This window comes from Trachypithecus francoisi, unplaced genomic scaffold (assembly GCF_009764315.1).
Source record: "Trachypithecus francoisi isolate TF-2019V2 unplaced genomic scaffold, Tfra_2.0 Lachesis_group20, whole genome shotgun sequence".
In the NCBI taxonomy this organism is placed as follows: Eukaryota; Metazoa; Chordata; class Mammalia; order Primates; family Cercopithecidae; genus Trachypithecus; species Trachypithecus francoisi.
This window is the reverse complement of record NW_022681466.1, coordinates 11,187,617-11,212,405: the sequence shown is the minus strand read 5'-3', so window position 1 is coordinate 11,212,405 and position 24,789 is coordinate 11,187,617. Positions and strand designations below refer to the sequence as shown.

The 24,789-nt window shown below is 52.2% G+C and overlaps 1 protein-coding gene and 1 long non-coding RNA gene across 3 annotated transcripts; one reads left to right on the top strand and one right to left on the bottom strand.

Moving 5' to 3' along the window:
- Positions 1-317: 317 nt before the first annotated feature.
- On the bottom strand, positions 318-9,674 carry CBX2 (chromobox 2). Its single transcript, XM_033182487.1, has 5 exons — positions 9,505-9,674; positions 9,387-9,430; positions 8,394-8,459; positions 5,981-6,086; positions 318-4,086 (listed from the first exon to the last, which is right to left on the bottom strand). Exons 1-5 carry the CDS (start codon positions 9,574-9,576, stop codon positions 2,782-2,784), a joined length of 1,593 nt encoding a protein of 530 aa, XP_033038378.1. The 5' UTR covers positions 9,577-9,674; the 3' UTR covers positions 318-2,781.
- On the top strand, positions 9,353-19,473 carry LOC117066791. Of its 2 annotated transcripts, none has more exons than XR_004430508.1 (3): positions 9,353-9,415; positions 10,994-11,072; positions 19,426-19,467. It is a non-coding gene; the product is annotated as an uncharacterized LOC117066791 (long non-coding RNA). The 2 variants fall into 2 exon arrangements; XR_004430507.1 differs by lacking the exon at positions 9,353-9,415 and adding an exon at positions 10,280-10,441 and having other exon boundaries at positions 19,426-19,473.
- Positions 19,474-24,789: the final 5,316 nt, after the last annotated feature.

The window sequence follows — 24,789 nt, the reverse complement described above, 5'->3', positions numbered from 1 at the left end:
TTAATGAAAGCTCTGGGCCCAGAGCCCTCTCCAACTAGGTCAGAATTTCGAGCGTAACCAAAACAAGGAACACTCTTTTTTGGTACAAAATATATACATATAAAAATATGCCAACACCTCTAAGGAAGACAGACTGGCCACTGCTTCCTATTCAATACAGGAACAAACAAGATGGAGTTAACACACCATTACACACATACACACTGCCACAGTTCCTGTGGGACCTTTGGGAAAAAAGCAACAATGCATCTTGTCAGATGTGCCAGACACCTAGCTACACACACACACACACACACACACACACACACACACACAAATAGCAGCAAATAAAAATAGAAAGTCTACTTTTATTTATTGGTAAACGTAAGACAACCAAGTCTGAGCATTCGGTGCAGTTCCCAGTGGTGGCCCTTGCCCTGCACACGTGCACATGCTCTTGAAGCACCAGGAAAAACACACGACGCAGTAAGAAGGCAAAGTGGCTGGGAGTAAGGTATCTGCAGATTGAAACTTTGGGATTGAAGTAGCTGGTAAGCAGAAAGGCACCAAATCAGGGTCTGGAGAGACCTGGCTGCTGGGGAGGACAGGCAGCCAGGGACAGATCCTCATTTCTCCAATAGCTCCTGGAAGGACAGAGTCACCCCAAGGCCTTGGAGAGCTGTTAGTCTGGCTTTGGAGCGTTGAAGGTAGCACAGCGCTCCGCAGGAAGGAGTCACAGGCTTGGCTGTCTGGGCACAAGGAAGCTGATGCCTAGGCCCACCATGCCAGGATCCACGCCTCCTGCCAGGCTGCACAGTGAGCTGGAATCTCTCCCTCTCCCGTGGGGAGCAGCTCTTCCTTACTGTCTGCTTCCAGCTCTGGCCTAGCTATGTGGGACCCCTAGCCCTTCAATTCGCCGAGGCGGGCACCATTCCTGGGGCAGCCACCACCCCCACTGTGGGCTGGCCTTCAACGAAGCCATGGACATGGGTCCCTCCCCAAAGGCACACTGTTAAGATCAATTTGGCTACACCAAGGCCACCTCTTCCTATTTGGCACGGTGAGGTACTGGGGGGTCTTGCAGTCTGGTAGGCCTGTCCCCCGGAAAACAGAGCCCATTCTCAAAGTCTGGGCTGCTCCGTGGAAGGGCAGCCTTTCCTATAGTCAGGCACTGGAATAGAGCCCCATGCTTGCTGGCTGACTCCATCCAATGAGACGAACAGAAAGTGACCACCCCACCCTCTTTTGTTTTTGGCATCACAAAGACCCAGTGACCAGATTGCCTGCCGCTGCCACCTCTGGGCTGCCCTGCCTTTCTGCCCAAGCTGCTCTCAGAACAGAAATCCTGATATTGGTCAGAAACCATACAAGGTAGCTCACAATCTTGAGTTAACAGGGGCCTCAGGGCCAAGGCTGACAGATTCAGCTTCCCAGGGCCCTCTACCAGGTGGGTCCCCTAGAATTTGTCCAGCTTCCCAAATGGTACAGGTCTAGTTTTTCAGCTGGAAAGGAGCCAAGCAGGGAACGCCTAAAGGTGCGGGGGATTGTCAGGGAAAGTGATATTCCTGAAGGAACGCCTCATCCACTTGGGCAGGGCCCTGCACAGGCAGCAGGGAGTTGTGGGCAGGACCCACAGCACACACCGGCAGCACGGGCAGAGCCGAGATGGGCCCATCGACTCACAAGTGCCAGCACTCCTGTCCTCTGGGGCAGTCTGTGGGCCATGAGGACAAAGCCAGTCCTTGATTAGCAAAAGGTAGATCCTGGGAGTGGAGGGAGGGGCTTGCTTGCCAAGGGTCCTGCCCACTGGACTCCCCTGGACCTGAGCACCTCCACTTTGGGTTTTCCTTGGGACACTGAACTCTGGGCTTTCTAGAAATGGAACATGCTTCAGTGGGCCTGGGGCAGGGGGTGGGTCTGGGTGTGGAAGGGGACTCAGGTCACTTCTCATTGGGACACGGGCAGGAAGGAGGGCAGCAGCCACAGCCTGCCTCTCCTGCTCTGAGGCGTGGAGGCTCTTCAGGTGGAACCTAGCTGTGGGACCACCCTCTCCCCACCCATGCTGGCTCGCAGGCTGTTTGGGGGCTGTGGATGCCACCCTGAATTGGGGCTAGATGGCCACAAAGCCAGCCTTTTAGGGCTCCTAGGCTTCCTCTACTCTAGCTGCCTGCCACTGTCCTTTCACAGTAAAGCCCCAGCCAGCCCCCAGCTGTCGGGCAAGCTCCCCACCCCACCACTGCAGGCTCAGGCAATGCCAGCCAGGCCCGCCCCTGCTCATCCCATCTCCCAAAAGCTGCCACCAGGTGGAGGGAACACTAGTCCCACTGGCCTTGCCTCCCCACAATACTCTCTGCCCAGCCCAGGGCTGAAAGCAAGATACACCAGACGTCCCCAGCTGACACCTCAGCCCCTGCGAGGCAGGGAGCAAAGCAGTGATTCAGTCACACAGGCCAGTGAGGAGCAGTTCCAATGCAGCCATGAAGAAGTCTGCTCTGTTCAAGACAGTCACCTTGAGCTACAGGTGCCACTGCATTTCCTGAGGCAAGAGGGGAAAGCGAAGAGGCCTGCAGAGGTAGGAACACGGTGGAGACCAACAAGGTAGTGAGACCCCCTGGCCTACCTCGCGGGACAGGGCAGGGGATGCGGGGAGAAGCCCCTTCCAAGTCTGCCCATCAAGGAGACCACCCGCTCCTCCTCCCCTGACCCAGACTCTTGAGGGGGCTTGGGCTGGGAATCAGTCAGCCAAGCAAAACCACAGGCAGCGAAGGGGAGTAAGAGCGGGCAGCTGGTGGCGCAGGGGATTCAGTAATGCCTCAGGCTAAAGAAGCCCACGCTGGTGGGGGACTCCTTCACTGTGACGGTGATGAGGTTGGCAGTGACGTCAGTGACAAAGACATGCTCGATGAGGCTGCGGGTGGGCTTCCAGTCCTGGCTGGTCTGAACGGACACTGACGGGTTCTGACCAGTGCTGGGTGGCGAGGCGGAGTCCGGGTCAGAGTCCGAGCTGCTGCTCTCCTCGCCTGCGCTCATCTCTGGCAGTGTGGCTGCCTTGCGAGCTTCTCCAGGGGCTGTGCGGCTCTCCTGCCCACTGGGGGTAGCACTGCCCTTGACATAGTCCCTCTTGCTGGCAGGGGTGGGCGGTGCCACTGCTCTGGAGGCCAGCTTCTCACTTTTGCTTGTGTCGGTGGGCATGGTGGCCCCGCTGCCCCCAATGAGGCCACTCCCAGTGCCCTTCCCAGGGACTGGGTTGGTGGCTGGGACACCCTTGGTGGCAGTGGCATGGCGGGCGAGCAGACCCACCCCAGGCATGCCATTCTTGACACTTTGCAAGTCCAATACCTGGAGGCTCAGCTCCTGGGTGGGTGCTGACTGAGGGCCTGGGCACCCAGCAGGTACCCTGCTGGTACCATGGGTGTGTGGGGGGGCCCCTGTGCTCCCTACTTTCTGCTCCACAGCCCCACTGCTGGGGGCCTTTGGGATTTTGCTTCCTGGAGGGCTCATTCCCAGCTCCCCTTTCTGCGTCCTCACCTTCAGGTCCAGCCCAAGGCCACACTTGTTGGTGGCCTGGGCCTTCAGTGCCAACCTGCTGGCGGCCTGGCTTTGGGTCATGCGGTTCATGTAATGCACGATGGAGCTCTGCCAACTGATGCCACCCCGGCCGGGGCTACTGGCCATGCCCTTCATCAGGCTGGCCAGGTTCTCTGGGGTGGCCATGGCACCGGGGCTGCCGCAGGCCTCCTTGGCATGGGCCTTCAGAGCTGCCAGGCCTGCCACGGGGGCGCTGAGTGGAGGGGGTAGCTTGCTGGCTGGGGCCCCCAGATCCTTCCGGGCGGTCTTCAGCACCTTGGCCAGGCTCACGGGTCTTCGGGTTGCCTTCTGCTCTGGGGGCAGGGGCTTTCGTCCCCGCTTCTTCCGGATGGGATCCTTCAGCTCGGGTTTGGCCACCAGGATCTGGGCCTTCTTCTGAGGCACTGGGTGGGTGTCGCGGCCCCGGGGACCCCTCTTGGCATCTAAATCACTGTCATCCTCTTCATCCGAGGAAGAGGACGACGACGTAGAGGAAGAGGAGGAACTGCTGGACTTGGATTTAGAGGGAGCATCGGGTTCCTGAAAAAAGATAAAGGAGAAGTTGGCTGGGTGCGGTGGCTCACGCCTGTAATCCCAGCACTTTGGGAGGCTGAGGTGGGTGGATCACCTGAGGTCAGGAGTTCGAGACCAGCCTGGCCAACATAGCGATGCCGTCTCTACTAAAAATACAAAAATTAGCTGGGTGTGGTGGCACGTGCCTGTAGTCCCAGCTACTGCAGAGGCTGAGGCAGGAGAATTGCTTGAAATCGGGAGGTGGAAGCTGCAGCGAGCCGAGATTGTGCCACTGAACTCCAGCCTGGGTGACAGAGCAAGACTACGTGTCAAAGAAAAAAATAAATAAATAAAAGATAAGGTGTCACACCTCCACTGCCTGCTCCCAGGGTCCAGAGCGCCATGCTGTCCCCAAGGAACACTGGGCACCTTGCAGCCATCAACTCCTGTGGCTTCCAGACCAGAGAGGCAATCAGGAAGGAGCAACTTCTCACCACGCTCACAGTTCCATGAGAGGCAAAATCAAAGGTAAAATAGAGAGAAAAATAGGTGGCTCCTAAAAATGAAGTCAGAATAAGGACGGACGCAGTCCACACCGTAACATCCAGGTCCACCATCAGCTTTCACGGGGAATGCAGATTTAGCTCCGGGCTGTAGAGCAGACGTTCAAAGAGAACGGTATCCAGAGCATCACAGTTATCAGGACTCAGGAGGTTACAGGTCATATGAAGTAGCACACACAGCTTTGCAGGCTAAACCAACTGGGCTTCGGTATCTCCATTTCCCAGTCTGAGCCTTACAGGACACAAGTAAACAAACCACTGCGCTCCTCGCCCTCTGGATGTCACCCCAAATATTAAATAAGGGTGTCCTCATGTTTCATAGGCCTCCCATGCTGCCTGCTGGGTCAGAATTCTACAGCGTGTGCTTTAGGGAGTCAGATCCAACACCGCCTCCCTACCACCCCGTTCTCCCGACTTCAACAGGAGTGATCTCCTCAAACCTCCTCAAATAAGGTGTCAATCATTGCCTTGTAGCCACTCCTCAGTCGGCAGGACTTCTGCAGCCCCACCATCCTGCTCAAAAGGAAGATTTTCAAGACAATGTAAGGCCAGTGTAGACCAGCCAACAAGATTCTACAGCAGAGAATCCCCTTCATTCAGGAAATCCTCCTGGAAAGGCGGGTTCTGTAAGTGACTGAGCTCGTGGCCACAACATGCAGAGGTCCATGGACAGTGCCGGGAGGAGGGAATCAAAGCAGCACCTGGGACTGAGGCCAGGCCCTCCTCCCCGATCCTGTCCTGCCTCACCTGTCCTCAGGGAAGGGAGGGGCCCTGCCACGGACCCCAGGGGTGCCCGCATACCTGTGGTGGGGTGAGCCCATCACTGTAGCGGGGAGGGGTGACAGGACAGTACCGAGACGGCCGAAGCGCACCATCAGCCCCTTCCGGCACCTCCTGGCTACTGGGTCAGCCCTGCCTTTCCTGGCCATCTCGATTTAAGGTACACTCACAGGTGGGCCTGGAGTAGCCCAAAATCTTGGGCTTGTGGGTCACATCTAGTCGGCAATCCTCTGAGAACCTACTGTATGCATGCTTCCTGTTCCTTTCTGGACCCCATGGGAGGGAAGAGTGCTTGTCAGTAGCAGTTTGACCCTGCCACCCAGCAGAGAGGTGTGCAAGACAGGCTGAAGCAGGAAGCCCCCGGGAGGGGCGGGGAGGAACTCTCAGCCGGCTGGGGCTCCTGGGCAGCAGAAGCTGAGAGGCAGGAAGAAAAGGGGCTCCTGTTTTCCGAGTAGAGGGACAGACTGTTGGCAGAAGTGCCACCCCCTTCCTGAGGGCCCCAAACCCTCCCTCTGCCTGCCCCCTACCCCAAGGGGGTGCTGGGAGGTGGGGTCAGTATGCCTGGCGCAGCCACCCACCTTGAGCTTGGAGCGTCGGCTGCAGGAGGACATGGCAGTGAGCTTCCTTGGCCGGCCTCTCGGCCTCTTGCCTCTCTTCCGGTTCTGCACCTCCTTCTCATGTTCCCTGAAGGCACACCACTAGTTAATGGGGGAGAAGCCCTAGTGCATACCTCTTCTATCACACGGGGCTCTATGGCTTCCAGCACCCTATTCCTGTTGGCCTGTAATAGCTTAACCTGTTTGCTGCAAACACATCATCAAATACCCAAGGCAGAGGTCAGACCCCAGTTTTTGCACTAAGGTCAGTAACCAACCATCCTATTTCATTTGGGTAAGGACAAGCTGAAGAGAGGAAAGCAACGCTGGGAAAACGATGATAGCCCAGTTTTCTCTGACCTCTCTTAAGACAGCTTCCTGCCCGTGCACTGCTGCGTGGAAATTCTAGCATATCCTAACCAGAAGTGGCCTCGGTGGCCACACGGTCTAACCTCCTTACTTTCAATAGGAGAAGGAAGCCCAGGGCAAGGAGATGCCAGCAATCCCCTAGGCAGCTGCCTATGCATGAAACCCTCACCCAGGCAAGGAGCAACATGGGCCCTGCCCTCCAGCCCGCGCAGAGCCTGACGGCTGGTATATGACTCTCCTTGTTTCCTTTTTAAAAATACCTCTGTTCCTAAACTCTACTCTTGAGGGAGATAACAAAAGTGCCGAGTTCTGACGTAGGCAGGGCTCAATGCATGCCCCACCCGCAGTACCCCCCTGAAGAGCCTCCACACCTCCTGGGTCACGAGGCGCTGGTAGAACCTCCAGCCCCCAGGGAAAGCCTGTATTTCAGGCTACTCTCAAGGGAAGGGGCCCTGGTAATTACACTGGGCAAACATCATCTCACTGGGGCCTGGACGGCAACCTCCTCAACGCAGTTCTGATGAGTACCAGGCAAAGCTCATACTCCAATTAAGTACTGGTCCTTAACCCGAAATCTCCTAAAAGGCCAGTGAAGTGTTGCATGGATCTCCTCCGCTGAATTATTAACCTGTGGACAGCGTGCTGTAAGCCTGTGCGTCGCCAAGGGCCGTACCCCCACCCCCTCCAATACCAAGCAGGTAATGGCCAGCTCCTAGTGCCCAGAGGGAGCTGGCGTGTTGGTGAATGGAGAAGGCTGAACAGCCACCTTCTCCATTTTCTTTCTTCCACGATGTAATCCAAGCCACCCATGGGTTTTAAACTCTTGTTATCTCAGGTGTTTCTGCTCTAACCAAAACCAGTGGCAAGGGCACAATCTCTCTCAACTGTTAGGACACTGTGTTAGATGCAGAGACATGTACCAACCTCTGAAGTGGGTCAAGCCATTCCCCCACCCCAAGGCTCACAGGACCCAGACAGGAAATAACACAAGACAATGGGTTGCCATTACGATTTTCCAAAGGGATTTGAGCAAGCACAGGCTCCTCTTCTTTTTACTCACCCCACCAGAAACCTCTTACTTCCCCACTGTCATGTCCCCTCTGGGAAGACCCAAAATGTTCTGCTACAGCGGAAAAAAGGGAACGCACCTTTCACTACCAGAGAACAAACCTGCCAGATTGACCCTGGCTGGGAAAGACTCCAGCCACCAATTCTTCTGCCTCTATCCACAGGGCAAGTCCAGCCAGGGGAGCCAGGGGGAGCTATCAGTCAAACACCCCACGCCTTGCCATTGCTTGAGTAGCACTCCCTGGCCCTTCATGCTGGGGTGTGGTGGGCACAATCCACTGTCCTCTCCTCACCACCCCTTGCCCTCGAACATCTCAAGGAGGCCTATCTCTTAACCCAAGCTTCCTACCTAAAAATAGAAATGACATCTAGAATGACAGAAACAAGTCTGGCCCAATCCGGTCCCATGGGGCTATATGGTACTGTATGCTGCAGGCCAGGGCAAAATAAATGTTTCATTCTTGAGAGACACCACAACAGGCACAAGTGCATGTTGTGTTCCAGCTCCCTCTCTGAGCCTTCTCTTGCCTGATGGCACACGCGTGCAGGGCTGGAAGGGCAGGCCTGCGTCACTGTGGCAAACCTGCTATCCTGGTTTTTTGTTAGCGCCATGTGCAAATCACTCAGCAGAAAAGGCCAAGAGAAGCTACATCTTCATCTGAAGCAACTGAAAAAGTTGGTTTCTGCAAGTATGGCTGTCAGAAAAACCAAAGCAGAACTTACTTGGGGTCTTCTCAGGGATGGATACAGGCTGGCTGGGAGAAGGTGGGAGAGGGGCTGGCTGGGGACTTTTACAGCCAGTCACAGAGATGGCCCTGGAGACAATCTTGCTAAGGGACCTCAGACCACAGCACCAGCTCCAGCAGCCTCTGGGCAGGCGAGCAGCGCCCAGCACGACTCTGCAACCAGGCACCATCCCTCCCCCACGCCCTCCCCACAGTGCTGTCAGCGTCCTCACTTCTTCTGGAAGGCCAGCAGCAGCCTCGGGTCCAGGATGTTCTCCTCCGGCTCCCAGCTGTTATGTCTGCAAAGCAGAGGGCAGGGCAGCATTAGACGCCAGGCTGATGATCACAGCTTTGCAAAGCAGCCCGAGGGGGCCCGCCCTCACCGCTCCTCGACTCAGGCCGATGGCTGTGGCACCGTAGCACCATGGCACTTCTCAAAGTCCAAACCCAGGTTTTGGAGGCTGGCCATTCCCCACCAACCCAGCACTCTAACCTCAAACCCAAAGGGAAACTGCCGCTCCAACTCCCCAATTAAAACAAGGCCACAAGAGGACTCCCACAGTCTCAGCCTGGGAGAAAAATAAATTCCAATAAAACGCAAAGTTGCAGAGAGGGAATCCCCCAAACCCTGGCCTGGAGCCAGAGAAGGAAGGGAAGGCAGGTCCAGGATGCAGGGAGGGGCACAGGCGCCCTGCCCGAGATCCAGAACAATGTGGCGCGCGGGCCGGGGCACCTCGAGGGGTAGCGAAGAGCGCGGTCCGGGAAAACGGGGAAACGGGGCTGCGGGAGCAACTGTGCACAGAGCCCCTTCCGGGGATGCCAAATCCCCTCCCTTCCATTAAAAGAAAGAAAAAAAAAGAAACCCTACATCCATCAATAGGAAGCTCAGGTTACAGCAGAGAGAATCTAGCCAAGAGGAGGGGGGCTTGCACCCCGCGCCTCCCTCCTGGCCGGGGCGGGGGGTGGGGGGAGCGCGGCGCCGGGGCCGAGGAGGTTCCGGCGCGGGGGGCCGCCCAGCTCTGCACCCGCGGGCATGTAAACAAAGGGCAACCTCGGGCCGGGCGGCCTCCGCCCCCTCAGAACCGGAGGAGCCCGCGGGGACCCCGCGAACTTCCCGCTCAGCCCGCGGGCGCCCCCAGGCCCCCGGACGGCGCGGCCGAGGGCTCCACGTCCCCACCCCCGGGCGAGGGGGCGGCAGAGCGGGCGCAGCGTCGCGGGGGACTCACTTGGAGGACCAGCCACGCCACTTGACCAGGTACTCCAGCTTGCCCTGCGGGGAGAGAAGAGGGGCAGTGAGTAGACGGGCGGCAGGCGGCGGGAGGGGGCCGGGCGGGCTGCACGCACCTTGCGGAGCCGCTTGCTCAGGATGCATTCGGCGGCGAAGACCTGCTCGCCCACGCTGCTCAGCTCCTCCATGCTGCCCGGCAGCCCGCCCGACCGCGGCGCCCGCCGCCCGTAGCCCGGCCGCACCGCCGCGCGCCCCGCCGGCCGCACACAAAGCACCGCCCCCGCCTGGCGCCGGCCCGCCCCGCGCACGCGCACCGCCACTCCGCGCCCGCGCCCAGGCCCGCCGCCCGCCCCCGCGCGCTGCCCAAATCCCGTGCGGGCCAATCAGCAAGGGGGGGCGGGCGCGGGGCGGGGCGGGGAGTGCATTGTCCGCGGCGGGCTGGGAGTCGGCTCCGGCTGGGGGTCCCGCGCGGGGTCCGGGGCGGGGGCCGGGGCCTTGGCCGGGGCGGGGGCGCGGGGGTGGGGGGGCGGGGGTAGGGGCGCGGGCGGCCCCCTGGCTGGGGGAGGAGACGCCTAGGGGCTTCGGGTCTGAGGCGCCCACCGAGTACCGCGTGGTCCCCGGGGCGCGCCCGGCCTTGCTCCCAACTCCGTTTTCCGGGCAAAAAGCCATTGTTCTGGCTCTAAGGGAGGGAAGCGGGACGGGGCGCGGCGGCCGCTTCCTGCCCCCGCCTTCGAGGGGCGCTCCTCCGGGGCGCGCGGGGCCCCACCCTTCCCCGGCTTCTTGAACTGGCTTTTCCTCGGCGGTGGGGGAGTCGCTCTGTTTTGGACTAGAGCAAAACGGGTCGGGGGCTGGGGGAGGAAAGGAAGATGAAGTCCGGGGGAGGGGCCCACAAACCCCGGCAGCCCAGGCTTTTCCCCTCAAAGGCGAGAGAGGAAAATGCATTAACTGAAATGAAACTACCAAACACTCTAAGAAAGAAGTAATACGAACTGCCCGGAGTTCTTATTAAACAGCTATGAAAAGTGGATCCAGTCCCCGAGTTTTAGGGCAAGTGTAGGTAGAAAGCCAGCTGCACCTTTTCTGTATTTGTTCCCCGATTTTGATGAAGTGGAGGGGGAGGGGGCGGTTTGCAGGGCTGTTCCTAACTTAGGACTAGGTCAGTAGTGGCCCGGCAGGGCTGGACAGCCGGCGTCCTTCGGATCAATTGTCCACGGTAGAAAAGGGTCAGGCCACGTTATGAAAGTGGGGGTGACCCCTTGTCCTCCCTGGGATCGTAGTCCGCAGGCTACCCTTTTATTCCGGTGTTCAGATTCTAATTCCATGAACAATCACCCTTTAAGTTATTTAGATTTTGAATCAGGACAACTGAAACACGTAATGAAAGAGATAGACTTGAACCTTAACTTTATTCGTCTCAATGCAATCTAACTCCATGAAAGTTCGCTCTGCTTTTGTTGCTTACTTGAACACAGCTGCAAGTTCTTTCTGTTGAGCAGATCCAGAAGTCGTTTATTGTTGTAGGAGACTGTCTCAATGTAATTGTGATCATCAAAACCATATTTATAAAGGGTTCTGCAGGAGAAATGTGTTTTTTTGTTTTAACAGAAAGGCCTACTGGAGAAAATACTGAAGTGTAGGAACCGGTCTTTCCATTTATGGCGTGTTCTTCAGTTTCTTTGGTTAGGTAAGTTGCATTCATTTGATTTCCTGGAGAGAACGTGCAAATTCAGATGTTGTTTGCAAAGAGGGCAGGAGAAAGGGAAACGTCCTTGGGGGGAAGGTGTTTGTTTACTCAGGGACCGAGGCAGTAAAGAATCCTTGTGTTGGGTTAAAACTGGCCTCTGGAGTGAAGGGATCCGCTAACAGCCTCTCTGCCCGGCTCCTTTTGTATCCCTGTCTTGTGCAGCTTGGCAGTAAATTGTGGAGTTGAGGGCAAAGGTGTATTTATTGTAATCCTACAAATAGCTGGATCAGTTTCACATCACGTTTCCTTGCAGAATTCATCTTGGGTCTAAGATTTTGCCCTGGAAGTTTTCAGTTTCCTCTTTGACCCATGGTATGCTGGGATACTTGCTTGATTTCTTTTTAAATAAAAGAAGGCTTTGAAAAGGGAATGATTTCTTTGCCTAAGAAATAAATTTGCTAGAATTTGATACTAACACATTGAAAAATAAATCAGCGTCCTGGAAGGTTTAACATGTACATCATCTACCCAACTGCAAACACTCAGTTTGGGTAAAATAATATTTAGATAATTCATATGGAGAAACAAATATAACAGATTTGGCCAGAATGAAATAATCAGACACATACTGGGAGCGTGTGATCCAAAATCTGTGGCACATTCCCTAAAAACAAAGCTGGGAGTAGGCAGAAGGGAGGAATGACCCCAGCTAATCCAACTGTTTAAAACAAGCGGACGTCTTCCGTTTTGACTGTCATATTTTAAGAATTATTAAGACAAGTTAAAACTAATTATTGTATTATTCATTCGACAGATAGTTAGCATGTACTATCAGGTGGGCACTACTAGATATCCAGTAGGATAAGACCGTAGCAGCAGCTCCATCTGTGGAACTTGTGTGGGTGATGGAAGTGGATGGACAGAGCCTCCGTCCACTGCGTCCAGTGCGGTGGCCGTTAACCATCTGTGGCTGCTGAGCACTGGCAGTGTGGCTAGTGCCACTGAAGGATCGAATTTTAAATTGTATTTCATTTTAATTCATTTCAGTGGGAATAGCCACATGTAGCTGGTGGTCACTGTACCGGACACTGTACAGGTCCACAGGAACGAGAGGGATCTGCTTTAAACATATTTTAAGTGAAAGTAATATGGTTACATAAATTAATCCTGGAATATGAATAGTTGACCTATGCTCACAGTTATGCATAATTATATACAAGAATGTTTAAAACACATACAAAAAAGATACTAAAAATCCAGGCACAGAGGAAGACATTCAGAGAGTACGAACTTTGTATAGTACTGAGTTCCTTTCTACGCAAGTGATAAGGATAAGTATTAACTTATTCATGTCTGAAATACTACTAAGAAAGCATAAGTATTTTCACGCTATGCTTGTGGATCGAAAATTAAAGATGCCAAAGCAAAGTGACTCACTCTGAAGTCGATGGAAAAGTCAGGAATTGAGATCAATCCAGTGACCCTGGATTTGGCAGCTAAAACTAGATAACAGTAGTTACTTCTTACCAAAGAGTGCTGTTTCCCTACTGCCATCAGTGGCATTCGCTAAAAGGAGGAACCAGATACCACCACCAGCCGGTCTACATGGGATACACTCAGGATTTAGAATACATCACACATTTACATCACATTTAATATCTTATGTCATAGTTTGCCCCCAGCTCCTCTGCACATTTGCAAGACTAAGGTGTGACGTACAGGCTAGCTGTGTTAATGTTATGCCGTTTCTTTGTGTGTAATAGATAAATATTATGTATGCGAGACAGACCGTGCTTGTGTATCAGAACTCAAGTAAAAATAAGCACAGTTCAGGCGCTTGCAGGATTCCTCAAGAATTCAGTTTGCTTAAGGACCCCTGGACACACGATGCAAATGTCCGCCCCGGATCCTGACCCAGGATACCCCAGAGGCAGCCCAGGGCTCTCAGCGTTTAGAACACCTTCTTACAAAGGGCAGCCTGCCCATTCCCTCGCTGTGCACATGAGGCAGATGAATACAAACTGTATCAGGTACAGGGCTGTGGAGCCTGGTCCTGCTGTTTCCCATGTTTGCCTGGGAGGGGCAAACGGGCGGGCTGTTATGGAAGTGGTGGAGAGCCTGCTCTTAGGAGGCCTTCCAGGGTCAAAGGCTGGAGCAACCCCTTACGCTCCTCGGATTCCCCTCACCCTCACCCACCAGGCCACCTAGCCCATTGCAGCACACCTAAAGACAGGCTCAGGCTGGAGGCCCCCCAACCCCGCCACGGATCCTGGAGGCAGGGGGTGGTTAAGGAACACAGTTACAGGAGGTGGGAAATGGACAATGAGCTCATTTTATGATGATAGTCCCCTTGCGGGAGGTCTCCGTTACATGAAGCTTTTCTTTTAAAGGGTGTCATTTATTAATTTTGCAATCAGATCGGTCCCTGATTCCAGTTTCTTACTATTAAAACAGTGCAGCAGTGACCATCTTTGTCTTCCCATCTGCAAAGTACCAGCGTATCTACAGAGTAGCATGCACAGAGCTGTATTAAAGGGGTATGTCTTCTCTATGGGAGAAAGAAAAAAAAAAGGATACGTGGCTCTACTTTTTTAGTTAGCTATTACCAAACTGCCCTCCGAGGGTCTGCACTAATTCACACTCACACCTGGGTAGATGGGGTTGCCTCTGTCCCCCCTTCTCCGTAACTCTAGTAATTGCAAGTGATCTAGTGTTGTCTGAGCAACCTGATGCTCAGCTGGTCCAGCAGTTCAGTGCGCATGCCACCTCGGCTTTTTCCAAGACCTTTGCCTGGTGTCTGGTGCAGAATTGTTACAGTGCAAAACAGTTTTATGAGCGTAAGTTTCCAGGGTGAAATGCAGTATTTTCACAATTTAAAAAATAACAGGCCAGGCGCAGTGGCTCACACCTGTCATCTCAGCACTTTGGGAGGCTGAGGCGGGTGGATCATGAGGTCAGGAGTTCAAGACCAGCCTGGCTAAGATGGTGAAACCCAGCCTCTACTAAAAATACAAAAATTAGCCGGAATTGGTGGCGTGTACCTGTAATCCCAGCTACTCGGGAGGCTGAAGCAGAGAATTGCTTGAGCCTGGGAGGCAGAGGTTACAGTGAGCCAAGATCGCACCACTGCACTCCAGCCTGGGTGACAGAGCGAGACTCCATCTCAAACAAACAAACAAACAAACAATACCATACACTCACAAAGCTCTAAAATCTAGGAGTGAAACCCTTACTTAGAAACAAATGGTTCAGGGATTGTAAGTGATGAGAACAAGTGCACAGTTCCTGAGTCTGTTAATCGCTCCTCTCTCCTGGAGGCAGCCTCAACATCCTCTGTAAATCCTTTGGGGACAACCCATGGGTTTAAAGATTGGAGAACTGCATTGCAAGACCCCCTGTAAATCGAACGCTTGTTCTATTTTACCGCCTTCGTCAGCGGAGTTGCTTCTTGTCTGAAAGAACCCAAACATAGAAATGTTGTTTAATGCACACACACACAAAAGAAAGATCCTGTTGCTTTTTGGTGGGAGAGTGTAAAGATCTGTCCGAGAAATTCCTATTTAAAAAAAAAAAAGACCCCTTTTTTCACTGTTGTTGGCAAAACTCTCACGAATAGAAGAACTGCAATTGGAGTCAGGGAAGTTTAGAAGAAGGGACTGGGAAATCCTGTTTTATAGGTGAGAAGAGGGCAGCCCAGAGCGTGTCCAGGTTCCCTGGGTGAGTGAGGGTCTGAGGCTGGGCTCCCACTGGGGCAGGGTGGCACCTCACCAGTGAGGCTGTGTCTCCTCCACCTCTATCCACCTTGGTGGCTATCAGCTCAGCCACGAGAGTGGGGCACGCCCAGGTGACGAAATAAAAACGTTTAAGAAGGCCGAGCACGGTGGTCCACGCGTATAATCCCAGCGCTTTGGGAAGCTGAGGCAGGTGGATCATGAGGTCAGGAGTTCAAGACCAGCCTGGCCAACATGGTGAAACCCCATCTCTACTAAAAATACAAAAAAATTAGCTGGTGTGGTGGCAGGTGCCTGTTATCCCAGCTACTTGGGAGGCTGAGGCGGAGAATTGCTTGAACCGGGAGGCAGAGGTTGCACCGAGCCAAGATCGCTCCACTGCACCCCAGCCTGGGCGACAGGGTGAGACTCTGTCTCAGAAAAAAATAAACAAAACAAAAACAAAGGTTCAGGAGGATATATACTGCAAAGTCTTCCTCCTTCCCTGTCCCCAGCAGCCTAGTTCCCCACCCTGCAGGCAGCAAACGCTGTCTCTTCCTGGGGCCGCATCCAGAGAGGTGTGCCTATCCTAGCAAGGGGCCTCAGGACATTTCTCATAGCTGCCCTCCTGCTTGCTTCTTTCTATCACAGGCACAGTGGCACGCCACCACAAGCTGCTCTGTGCCGGGCCTTTTTTTTTTGAGATAGGATTTTTGCTCTTGTTGCCCGGGCTGGAGTGCAATGGCGCAATCTCGGCTAATCGCAACCTCTGCCTCCCGGGTTCAAGCGATTCTCCTGCCTCAACCTCCCAAGTAACTCGGATTACAGGAGTGCGCCACCACATCTGGTTAATTTTGTATTTTTAGTAGAGATGGGGTTTCTCCATATTGGTCAGGTTGGCCTCGAACTCCCGACCTCAGGCCTCCCAAAGTGCTGGGATTATAGGTGTGAGCCACCACGCCCAGCCATGCTGGGCCCTTTTTCTTAGCAGTATGGCCGGAAGGTCACTCTCCATCCAATGGAGAGCCTACCCTTCTTTGCTAAACCTCTCCGTGGTATTCTGGGGTGGGGTGCTCCACAGTTTACAGATTATCTACCAGACCATGGCTGATAGATGGTAAGTTGTTTCCAGTGTTTAGCTTCTGCTGCTGTCAGTAGCATTTATTTAAAAAAAAAAAAAAAAGTTTCTCTGTAGAAACGCTGTGTTGCCTAGGCTAGAGTGCAGTGGCACGATCTTCGCTCACTGCAACCTCCATCTCCCAGGTTCAAGTGATTCTCCTGCCTCAGCCTCCCAAATACCTGGAATTACAGGCACACGCCACCACGCCTGGCTAATTTTTGTATTTTTTTAGTAAAGATGGGGTCTTGCCATGTTGGCCAGGCTGGTCCTGAACTCCTGAGTTCAGGTGATCTACCCACCTTGGCCTCTCAAAGTGCTGGGATTACAGACAGGCCTGAGTCACTGCACCAAGCCATGATGTTTATTTTTTTTTGGGGGGGGACAGGGTCTTGCTCTGTCGCCCAGGTTGGAGTGCAGTGGTGTGATCATAGCTCACCACAGCCTTGACCTCCTGGGCTCATATGATCCACTTGCCTCAGTCTCTGAGGTAACTGGCATTAGTAGATGTGTGCCACAAGACCTGGCTAATATTTTTATTTTTGTAGAAATTGGGGGGTCTCACTATATTGCCCAGGCTGGTCTTGAACACCTGGGCTCAAGAGATCCTCCTGCCTTGACCTCCCAGAGGGCTGGGGTTGCAGGTGTGAGCCACTGTGCATCAACATGATGTTAATTTTACTCACAAGGCACAGAAGTGTTTTTGGCAGCCTCAGCTCCTGTGGCCTGGCTTGTCCTCGCTGGACTCTGTATGTTTGGAAAGAATGGACTCCTGATGCTAGCAGGGATGGTCACTGTCTTTTGAGGCATGTTTATAGGATATTCCTCCTTAAGGCTGAAACCTTGTACTTTCCATGTCCCTGCTACATCAGTAGGAAAGCCTGCCATCAACCTCACATTCATATTCCTTCTCTCTGTCTCTCTTTCTCTCTCTCCCTCTCCCTCTCCCTCCCTCTCCCTCTGCCTCTCCCTCTTCTTTCTTTCTTTTTTGATGGACTCTTGCTCTGTTGCCCAGGCTGGAGTGCCGTGGTGCTAGCTCAGCTCACTGCAACCTCTGCCTCCTGGGTTCAAGCGATTCTCCTGCCTCAGCCTCCCGAGTAGCTAGGATTACAAGCATACGCCACCATGCCCAGCTAACTTTTATATTTTTACTAGCAGAGTTTCGCCACATTGGCCAGGCTGGTCTCGAACTCCTGACCTCAAGTGATCTGCCTGCCTCGGCCTCCCAAAGTGCAGGGATTACAGGCATGAGCCACTGTGCCTGGCCTCACATTAATATTTCTTTGGGTTCAGTACAAGTTGAATCCTGTGGTCACTGCCTTTAGAGGCTCCTGTCCTGTGTCAATGCTGCTCATGGGGGCATGTGCACCGCAGGATGGTGAATCTCAGCCCTCTGAAGCAGGGGAAGTAAGACAAAGTAGTGAGATTGCATCCAGAGAGGAATGGGTGAGGGGAATTCAGGATTGAGGCGTGGTCATGAATCCTCACACTGCTCCTGCCAGCTCTGTGAGAGGCGGTGGCACAGGACATTTGCAGGATGCCCTGGAGGAGAAGGGTGGGCAGGAACCGGACCAGCAACGATGACAGAGCACAGAGTCTTCAGGCGCAGGGAAGCAAAGGGAATGACGAAAGCCCAAGCAGAGCCCCCAGCCCAGCCTAGAGAACAGGGTGCTCCAGAGACATAGCCAGTAGATAGAAATATCAGCATTCAAAGAGATTTACTGCAAGGCACTGGCTGATGTGATGGTGGGGTCTGGTGAGGCAAGTCCCAAACTGCAGGGCAAGCCTTCCTCAGAGGCAGCCGGGACGACTGGACAGGAGCTGGCGCTGCCGTCCACAGGCGGAGTTTCTTGTTCTCAATGAATTGATCAGGCCCACCCAGATTATTCGGGGTAACCTCCTCCACCTCAAGTCACAGCAGCGACTGGATTTGTGCTTGCCTGAGTACCTGGGGGCTGTGGCCTAGCCGGGGGGACACCTCAGCCTGATGGATCATCCCTGGGCTCAGCCCCTCAGTGCTCCTGCTGGTCATGCCGGGGTCACTCACGTGGCTTCAGCTTGGCTGGGGCTGGATGGCCTGGGATGGCCTTTCTTGCGTGGCTGGTGCTTGGTGCTGGCTGTTGGCGGGGCTGTCTGTCTGCAGCAGGCCAGCGTGGATCCTTTTTTCAGAGGCTCCAGTGGAAGCTGAGGTCCCATGTTTCCTGATGCCCCAGGGGCCACAGCAAGTTGCATGGAAGCCATGTGAGGTAAACTCCAACCTCTTGACCAGAGGGGTAGCAAATGAGTGACCATACAGGATCTGGAAGAATTTGTGGCCACTTTGGGGGTCATTTGTACCCTCTCCAGAGGGTAAGATCAGAAAACAGTTTAGCAACCACTGAGCCCAGCACTGCTTGGATTGTGTTAAATGAGTGGAAGATTCTTAATTTCCTAGACTTGCAGGATGGGACGCTGGCTATTCCCGTGGTGTATTTGCTCCGGCTGCCACAGCAAAGTTCCATGGCTCGGGAGGCCTGTAGGGGCTCCCAGAAGTTAATTTTCTCACAATTCTGGAGACTGGAAGTTTTAGATAAAGATGTGGGCAGAGTTGGTTTCTTTTCTCCTTGGCTGTAGATGGTGTCTTCTCCCTGCGTCCTCACAGGGTCGTCCCTCTGTGCACATCTGTGTCCTCTTCTCTTCTTTTTTTTGAGACAGTCTCGCTCGGTCGCCTGGGCTGGAGTACAGTGGTGCGATCTTGGCTTACTGCTACCTCCACCTCCCGGGTTCAAGTGATTCTTCTGCCTCAGCCTCCCGAGCAGCTGGGATTACAGGCATGCGCCGCCACGCCCAGCTAATTTTTGTATTTTTTGTAGAGACGGGGTTTCGCTATATTGGCCAGGCTGGTCTCGATCTCTTGACCTCAGGTGATCCACCCGCCTTGGCCTCCCAAAGTGCTAGGATTATAAGCGTGAGCCACCACGTCTGGCCTTCACCTCCTCTTCTCATAAGGAAGCCAGTCCTGTTGGGTTAGGGCCACAATAATGACCTTATTTTAACTGAATTACATCGTTAAAGTTCCTTTCTCCAAATGTAGTCACTTTCTGAGCTGCTGGGAGTCAGGGCCTCAGCATGCGGATTTGGAGGGGGCGTGGTCTATCCCGTAGCACCTGATGTGTCCCCACCTCCTCCCTGCTTTGTGCTGTGCTGTCCCCATCACTTCACGACTCACATTTGTTGGCGCCCAGTGTGTGCCAGGCCCTGTGCTGAGTCTGTGTGTATGACTTCATGGAACCATTCTTCTTTCCCTGTAGCCACAAGAGGATCCTTCAGTCACCTCTGAGGACCATCACCAGGCAAACCAGCCCTTAGAATATTAATAGGGTTTGTCTGTGTCCCCACCCAAATCTCATCTTGAATTGTAGCTCCTATAATCTCCACGTGCCATGGGAGGGATCTGGTGGGAGGTCATTGAATCCTGGGGGTGGGGTTCCCGCCCCCGTTCCTGTGATCGTGAGTAAGTCTCACGGGATCTGATGTTTTTATAAAGGGGAGTTCCCCTCCACACGCGCTCTGCCTGCTGCCGTGTAAGACGTGACTTGGATCCTCCTTCGCCTTCCACCGTGATTGTGAGGCCTCCCCAGCTATGTGGAACTGTGAGTTCATTAAACCTCTTTCCTTTATAAATTACCCTGTCTCAGGTGTGTCTTCATAGCAGTATGAAAATGGACTAATACAAATATCCACATGGTCAGTTTCTGCTTCAGCATGAGAAGATATCACTTTATGTCTGATTGAACACTGGATCCTGGTGGTTAGGGCCCAGGCCATATGAAAAAATATTTATCAGAAAACAACTCCAACCCCAAAGAGTTAAATGTATGAGTTAGATGTAGGGATAATACAACTCTATGGTAGGACTGAAAAACTGGAAACTGTAAACCTTGAAAGAGAACAGGCATGTTAGGAGCGCAGCTGGGGTAAACCTAGGCGGTAGGGGCTGGACCACACCGCTGTTAAGGACAGGTGGGTCTGCGTGTGTTCACAGGGAAAGGTCTCCAAGGTACATATTGTTTAAAAAGCTAAGTGTGGAACAATATTGTATTAGCTTGCTAGGGCTTACAAACGACCACAAACTAGGTGGCTTCAAACAGCAGAAATTGGCCGGGCGCGGTGGCTCAAGCCTGTAATCCCAGCACTTTGGGAGGCCAAGACGGGCGGATCACGAAGTCAGGAGATCGAGACCATCCTGGCTAACACGGTGAAACCCCGTCTCTACTAAAAAATACAAAAAACTAGCCGGGCGAGGTGGTGGGCGCCTGTAGTCCCAGCTACTCAGGAGGCTGAGGCAGGAGAATGGCGTAAACCCGGGAGGCAGAACTTGCAGTGAGCTGAGATCCGGCCACTGCACTCCAGCCTGGGCAGCAGAACGAGACTGTCTCAAAAAAAAAAAAAAGAAATCTATTCTCTCAAAATCATAGAGGCCAGAGGTTTGAAAGCAAGGTGTGAGCAGGACCCCTCTCCCTCTGAAGACCCCAGGGAGGCTCCTTCCTTGTCTCTTTTAGCTTCTGCAGGGGGTCACCTGTCACCTGCAGTCCTTGGTGCTGCTGGGTGCAGCATAATTGCAGTCTCTGCCTGCTTGTTTGCATGGCCTTCCGCTGTGTGTCTCCACATTCCCTCTCCTTTTTCCTATCTAGATCCCAGTCATTGGATTTAGGGCCGACCCCAAATGCAGGACGATTTCATCTAAAACCTTTAAGTTAATTACAGCTGCAAAGATCCTATATCCAAGTAAGGTCCTATTCAGAAGAACCAGCATTAGGACATGCACATCTCTTTTTTGGGAGGAATACTATACAAATAGATAAGATGTGATTTCTGTTGTGCAAACAAAAGAGATTTGTATGCTGTTAGATGTATGTAAATTTTCAGAGAGGAGACCCAAGACACCAACAATAGTGATTACTTTTGGAGGCAATGAAGAGAATCCTGATGTATGGATTTGTGAACTATTCACAAATTTTTATCTTGCGCACATATAACTTCATATAAAGTACTGCTTCCTGAGTTATCTAGCGTTTGAGATCATGGATTACTTTGAGCTTCTTTATATTTTAATGTATGTTTTTTAAATGCTAATACATTTTACGAAGATTTTTACAATAAAAATATTCAGGCCCTGATCTTCTCTGAATATATCCTGATTACTTCATTGCTGAGATAAATTACAGAAGACTCAAACATAGAAGACCCTGTTTATGGACTGGAAGATCAGTTACTTTTTTTTTCAGACAGTCTTGCTCTGTTACCCAGGCTGGAGTGCAGTGGTATGATCTTGGCTCACTGCAACCTCTGCCTTCCGGGTTCAAGTGATTCTCCTGACTCAGCCTCCTGAGTACCTGGGATTACAGGTGCGCACCACCACGCCCAGCTAATTTTTGTATTTATAGTAGAGACGGGGTTTCACCATGTTGGTCAGGCTGGTCTCGAACTCCTGACATCGTGATCTGCCCATCTCGGCCTCCCAAAGTGTTGGGATTACAGGCGTGAGTCATTGTGCCTGGCCAGATCAATTGCTTTTAAGATATCAGTTCCCCCCAAATTGATCTAAAGATTGAACACAATCCTAATCAAAATTTCAGCATCTAAAAAGAAAGAAAGAAATGGATAAGTGAATTATAAAATATACAGGGAAATGCAAAGAACCTGGAATTATCCAAACAGCCTCAAAAAGGAACTGGGTTGGAGGACTCACATGACCTTATTTCAAGACTTAAGTATAAAGTTACATAGTGCGCTGTGACTTGGCGAAGAATAGACAGATACTATTCATGGAACAGAAAAAAAATCCAGAAATGGGCCCACAGGTATACATGGTTATTTTATTTCTGACAAAAGAAAATCATCAGGGACAGAAACCTCTTTTCAACACGTGATGTTGAAAACACGTTTTATGTGATGTTGGACAACACATAAAAATAAAAGACTCGTGGCCCCTAATTCCCATGACACATGGAAATTAATTTGAGCTGGCTCAGACATAAACACAAAAGTGAAGATAATAAAGTTTCTAAAAGTAAATATGGGTGAAATGGGAAAATTGCTTGAAGCCGGGGGTTTGAAACCAGCCTGGACAATAAAAAGGTTTTTTAAAAAGTTAGCTGGTTGTGGGCCAGGCGCGGTGGCTCACACCTGTAATCCCAGCACTTTGGGAGGCTGAAGCAGGCGGATCACTTGAGGTCAGGAGTTCTAGACCAGCCTGGCCAACATGGTGAAACCCTGTCTCTACCAAAAATATAAAAAATTAGCTGGATATGGTGGTGCATGCCTGAAATCCCAGCTACTCGGGAGGCTGAGGCAGGAGAATCACTTGAACCCAGAAGTGAAAGTTGCAGTGAGCCGAGATCATGCCACTTCACTCCAGCCTGGGTGACAGAACGAGACTCTGTCTCAAAAAAAAAAAACAGTGAGTTGGCTGGGGTGGTGCAACCAGCTATAGTAGTACTTCCTACTTGGTAGGCTGAGGCAGGAGGATGCTTGAGCCCAGGAGTCCAGAAGTTTGAGGCTGCAGTGAGCCACGATTGCACTACTTACTGCATTCTAGCCTGGATGACAGAGCAAGACCCTGTCCCTAAAATATAAAAATAAAATGAGGCCGGGCGCGGTGGCTCAAGCCTGTAATCCCAGCACTTTGGGAGGCCGAGATGGGCGGATCACGAGGTCAGGAGATCGAGACCATCCTGGCTAACACGGTGAAACCCCGTCTCTACTAAAAAATACAAAAAACTAGCCGGCGAGGTGGTGGGCGCCTGTAGTCCCAGCTACTCGGGAGGCTGAGGCAGGAGAATGGCGTAAACCGGGAGGCGGAGCTTGCAGTGAGCTGAGATCCGGCCACTGCACTCCAGTCCGGGCAACAGAGCGAGACTCCGCCTCAAAAAAAAAAAAAATAAATAAAATGAAATAAAATAAAAGGCCAGGCACCATGGCTCATGCCTGTAATCCCAGCACTTTAGGAGGACGAGGTAGACAGATAACTTGAGGCCAGGAGTTTGAGACCAGCCTGGCCAACATGGTGAAAGGCCATCTCTTCTAAAAATACAAAAATTAGCAGGGCGTGGTGGTGCATGCCTGTAATTCCAGCTACTTGGGGGCTGAGGCTCAAGAATTGCTCGAACCCAGGAGGCGGAGGTTGCAGTGAGCCGAGAATGTGCTGCTGCACTCCAGCCTGGGCGATAGAGCAAGGCTGTCTCAATAAATAAATAAATAAGTAGTAAATACAAAAGAATACCTGCAACTTTTAGGCTGACAAAGGTCTCTTGGTTTCTAAAACCAAGAGTTATTTTCAAAAAAATTGACAAATTAGACTTTGTCAGATTTTAAAACTTGTACTCATCAAATGATACCATTAAGAGCATGAGCCAGAAAGCCTCAGACTGGGAGAAAATACTTGTAATACGAAGAACTTGTATGTAGAATATACAAAGGACTCTTACAAATTAAGAAAAAAAAGGACAGAGAATGCCTTTTTTTTCTTCTTTTTCTTTTCTTTTTTATTTTTCGATTTTTTTTTTTTTTTTTTGAGACAGAGTCTCGCTCTGTTGCCCAGGCTGGAGTGCAGTGGCCGGATCTCAGCTCACTGCAAGCTCCGCCTCCCGGGTTTACGCCATTCTCCTGCCTCAGCCTCCCGAGTAGCTGGGACTACAGGCGCCCACCACCTCGCCCGGCTAGTTTTTTGTATTTTTTAGTAGAGACGGGGTTTCACCGTGTTAGCCAGGATGGTCTCGATCTCCTGACCTCGTGATCCGCCCATCTCGGCCTCCCAAAGTGCTGGGATTACAAGCTTGAGCCACCGTGCCCGGCCTATTTTTCTTTTTAGTGGGCAAAAGACTTCAAGTAGTTCACCAAAGATGATATCTGTTTTTATTTTTAATTTATTTTTTGCTTTTTGAGACAGAGTCTCACTCTGTTGCCCAGGCTGGAGTGCAATGGTGCGATCTCAGCTCACTGCAACCTCTGCCTTGTGAGTTCAAGTGATTCTCCTGCCTCAGCCTACCTAGTAGTTGGGATTACAGGCGCCCACCACCACATGCCCAGCTAATTTTTTTTCTTTTTTTTTTTTTTTGGAGACAGTCTCGCTCTGTCGCCCAGGCTGGAGTGCAGTGGGACGATCTCGGCTCACTGCAACCTCTGCCTCCCGGGTTCATGCCATTCTTCTGCCTCAGTCTCCTGAGTAGCTGGGACTACAGGCACCTGCCACCATGCCTGGCTAATTTTTTGTATTTTTAGTAGAGACAGGGTTTCACTGAGTTAGCCAGGATGCTCTTGATCTTCTGACCTCATGATCTGCCCACCTCAGCCTCCCAAAGTGCTGGGATTACAAGCGTGAGCCACCGCACCCGGCTAATTTTTGTGTTTTATTAGAGATGGGGTTTCACCATATTGGCCAGGCTGGTCACAAACTCCTGACCTTGTGATCCACCCGCCTTGGCCTCCCAAAGTGTTGAGATTACAAGCGTGAGCTACCATGCCCGGCCTTAGTTTTTTAGAAAAGATCATTAAACTGGGGAAGGAATACTGTGGCATCTTAATAAAAGTTATGGCCCCTCGGGATTTTCTTTTTTCTTTTCTTTTCTTTTTTTTTTTTTTGAGACAGTCTCATTCTCACCCAGTGTGGAGTGCAGTGATTCAATCTCGGCTCACTGCAACCTCCGTCTCCTGGATTCAAGTGATTCTCCTGCCTCAGCCTCCCAAGTAGCTGGGATTAAAGGCACATGGCACTGTGCCTTGTGAAGTTTTCTATTTTTAGTAGAGACGGTTTCGCTACGTTGGCCAGGCTGGTCTTGAACTCTGGACCTCAAGTGATCAGCCCACCTCAGCCTCCCAAAGTGCTGGGATTACAGGCGTGAGCCACTGT

Excerpts from the sequence above, each read along its gene's own strand:
- CBX2 (XM_033182487.1), bottom strand. The coding sequence starts at position 9,576 with ATGGAGGAGCTGAGCAGCGTGGGCGAGCAGGTCTTCGCCGCCGAATGC. Across the intron at positions 9,431-9,504 it reads TGAGCAAGCGGCTCCGCAAG|GGCAAGCTGGAGTACCTGGT; the intron begins GTGCGTGCAGCC and ends CTCTCCCCGCAG. Across the intron at positions 6,087-8,393 it reads CTGCTGGCCTTCCAGAAGAA|GGAACATGAGAAGGAGGTGC; the intron begins GTGAGGACGCTG and ends GTGTGCCTTCAG.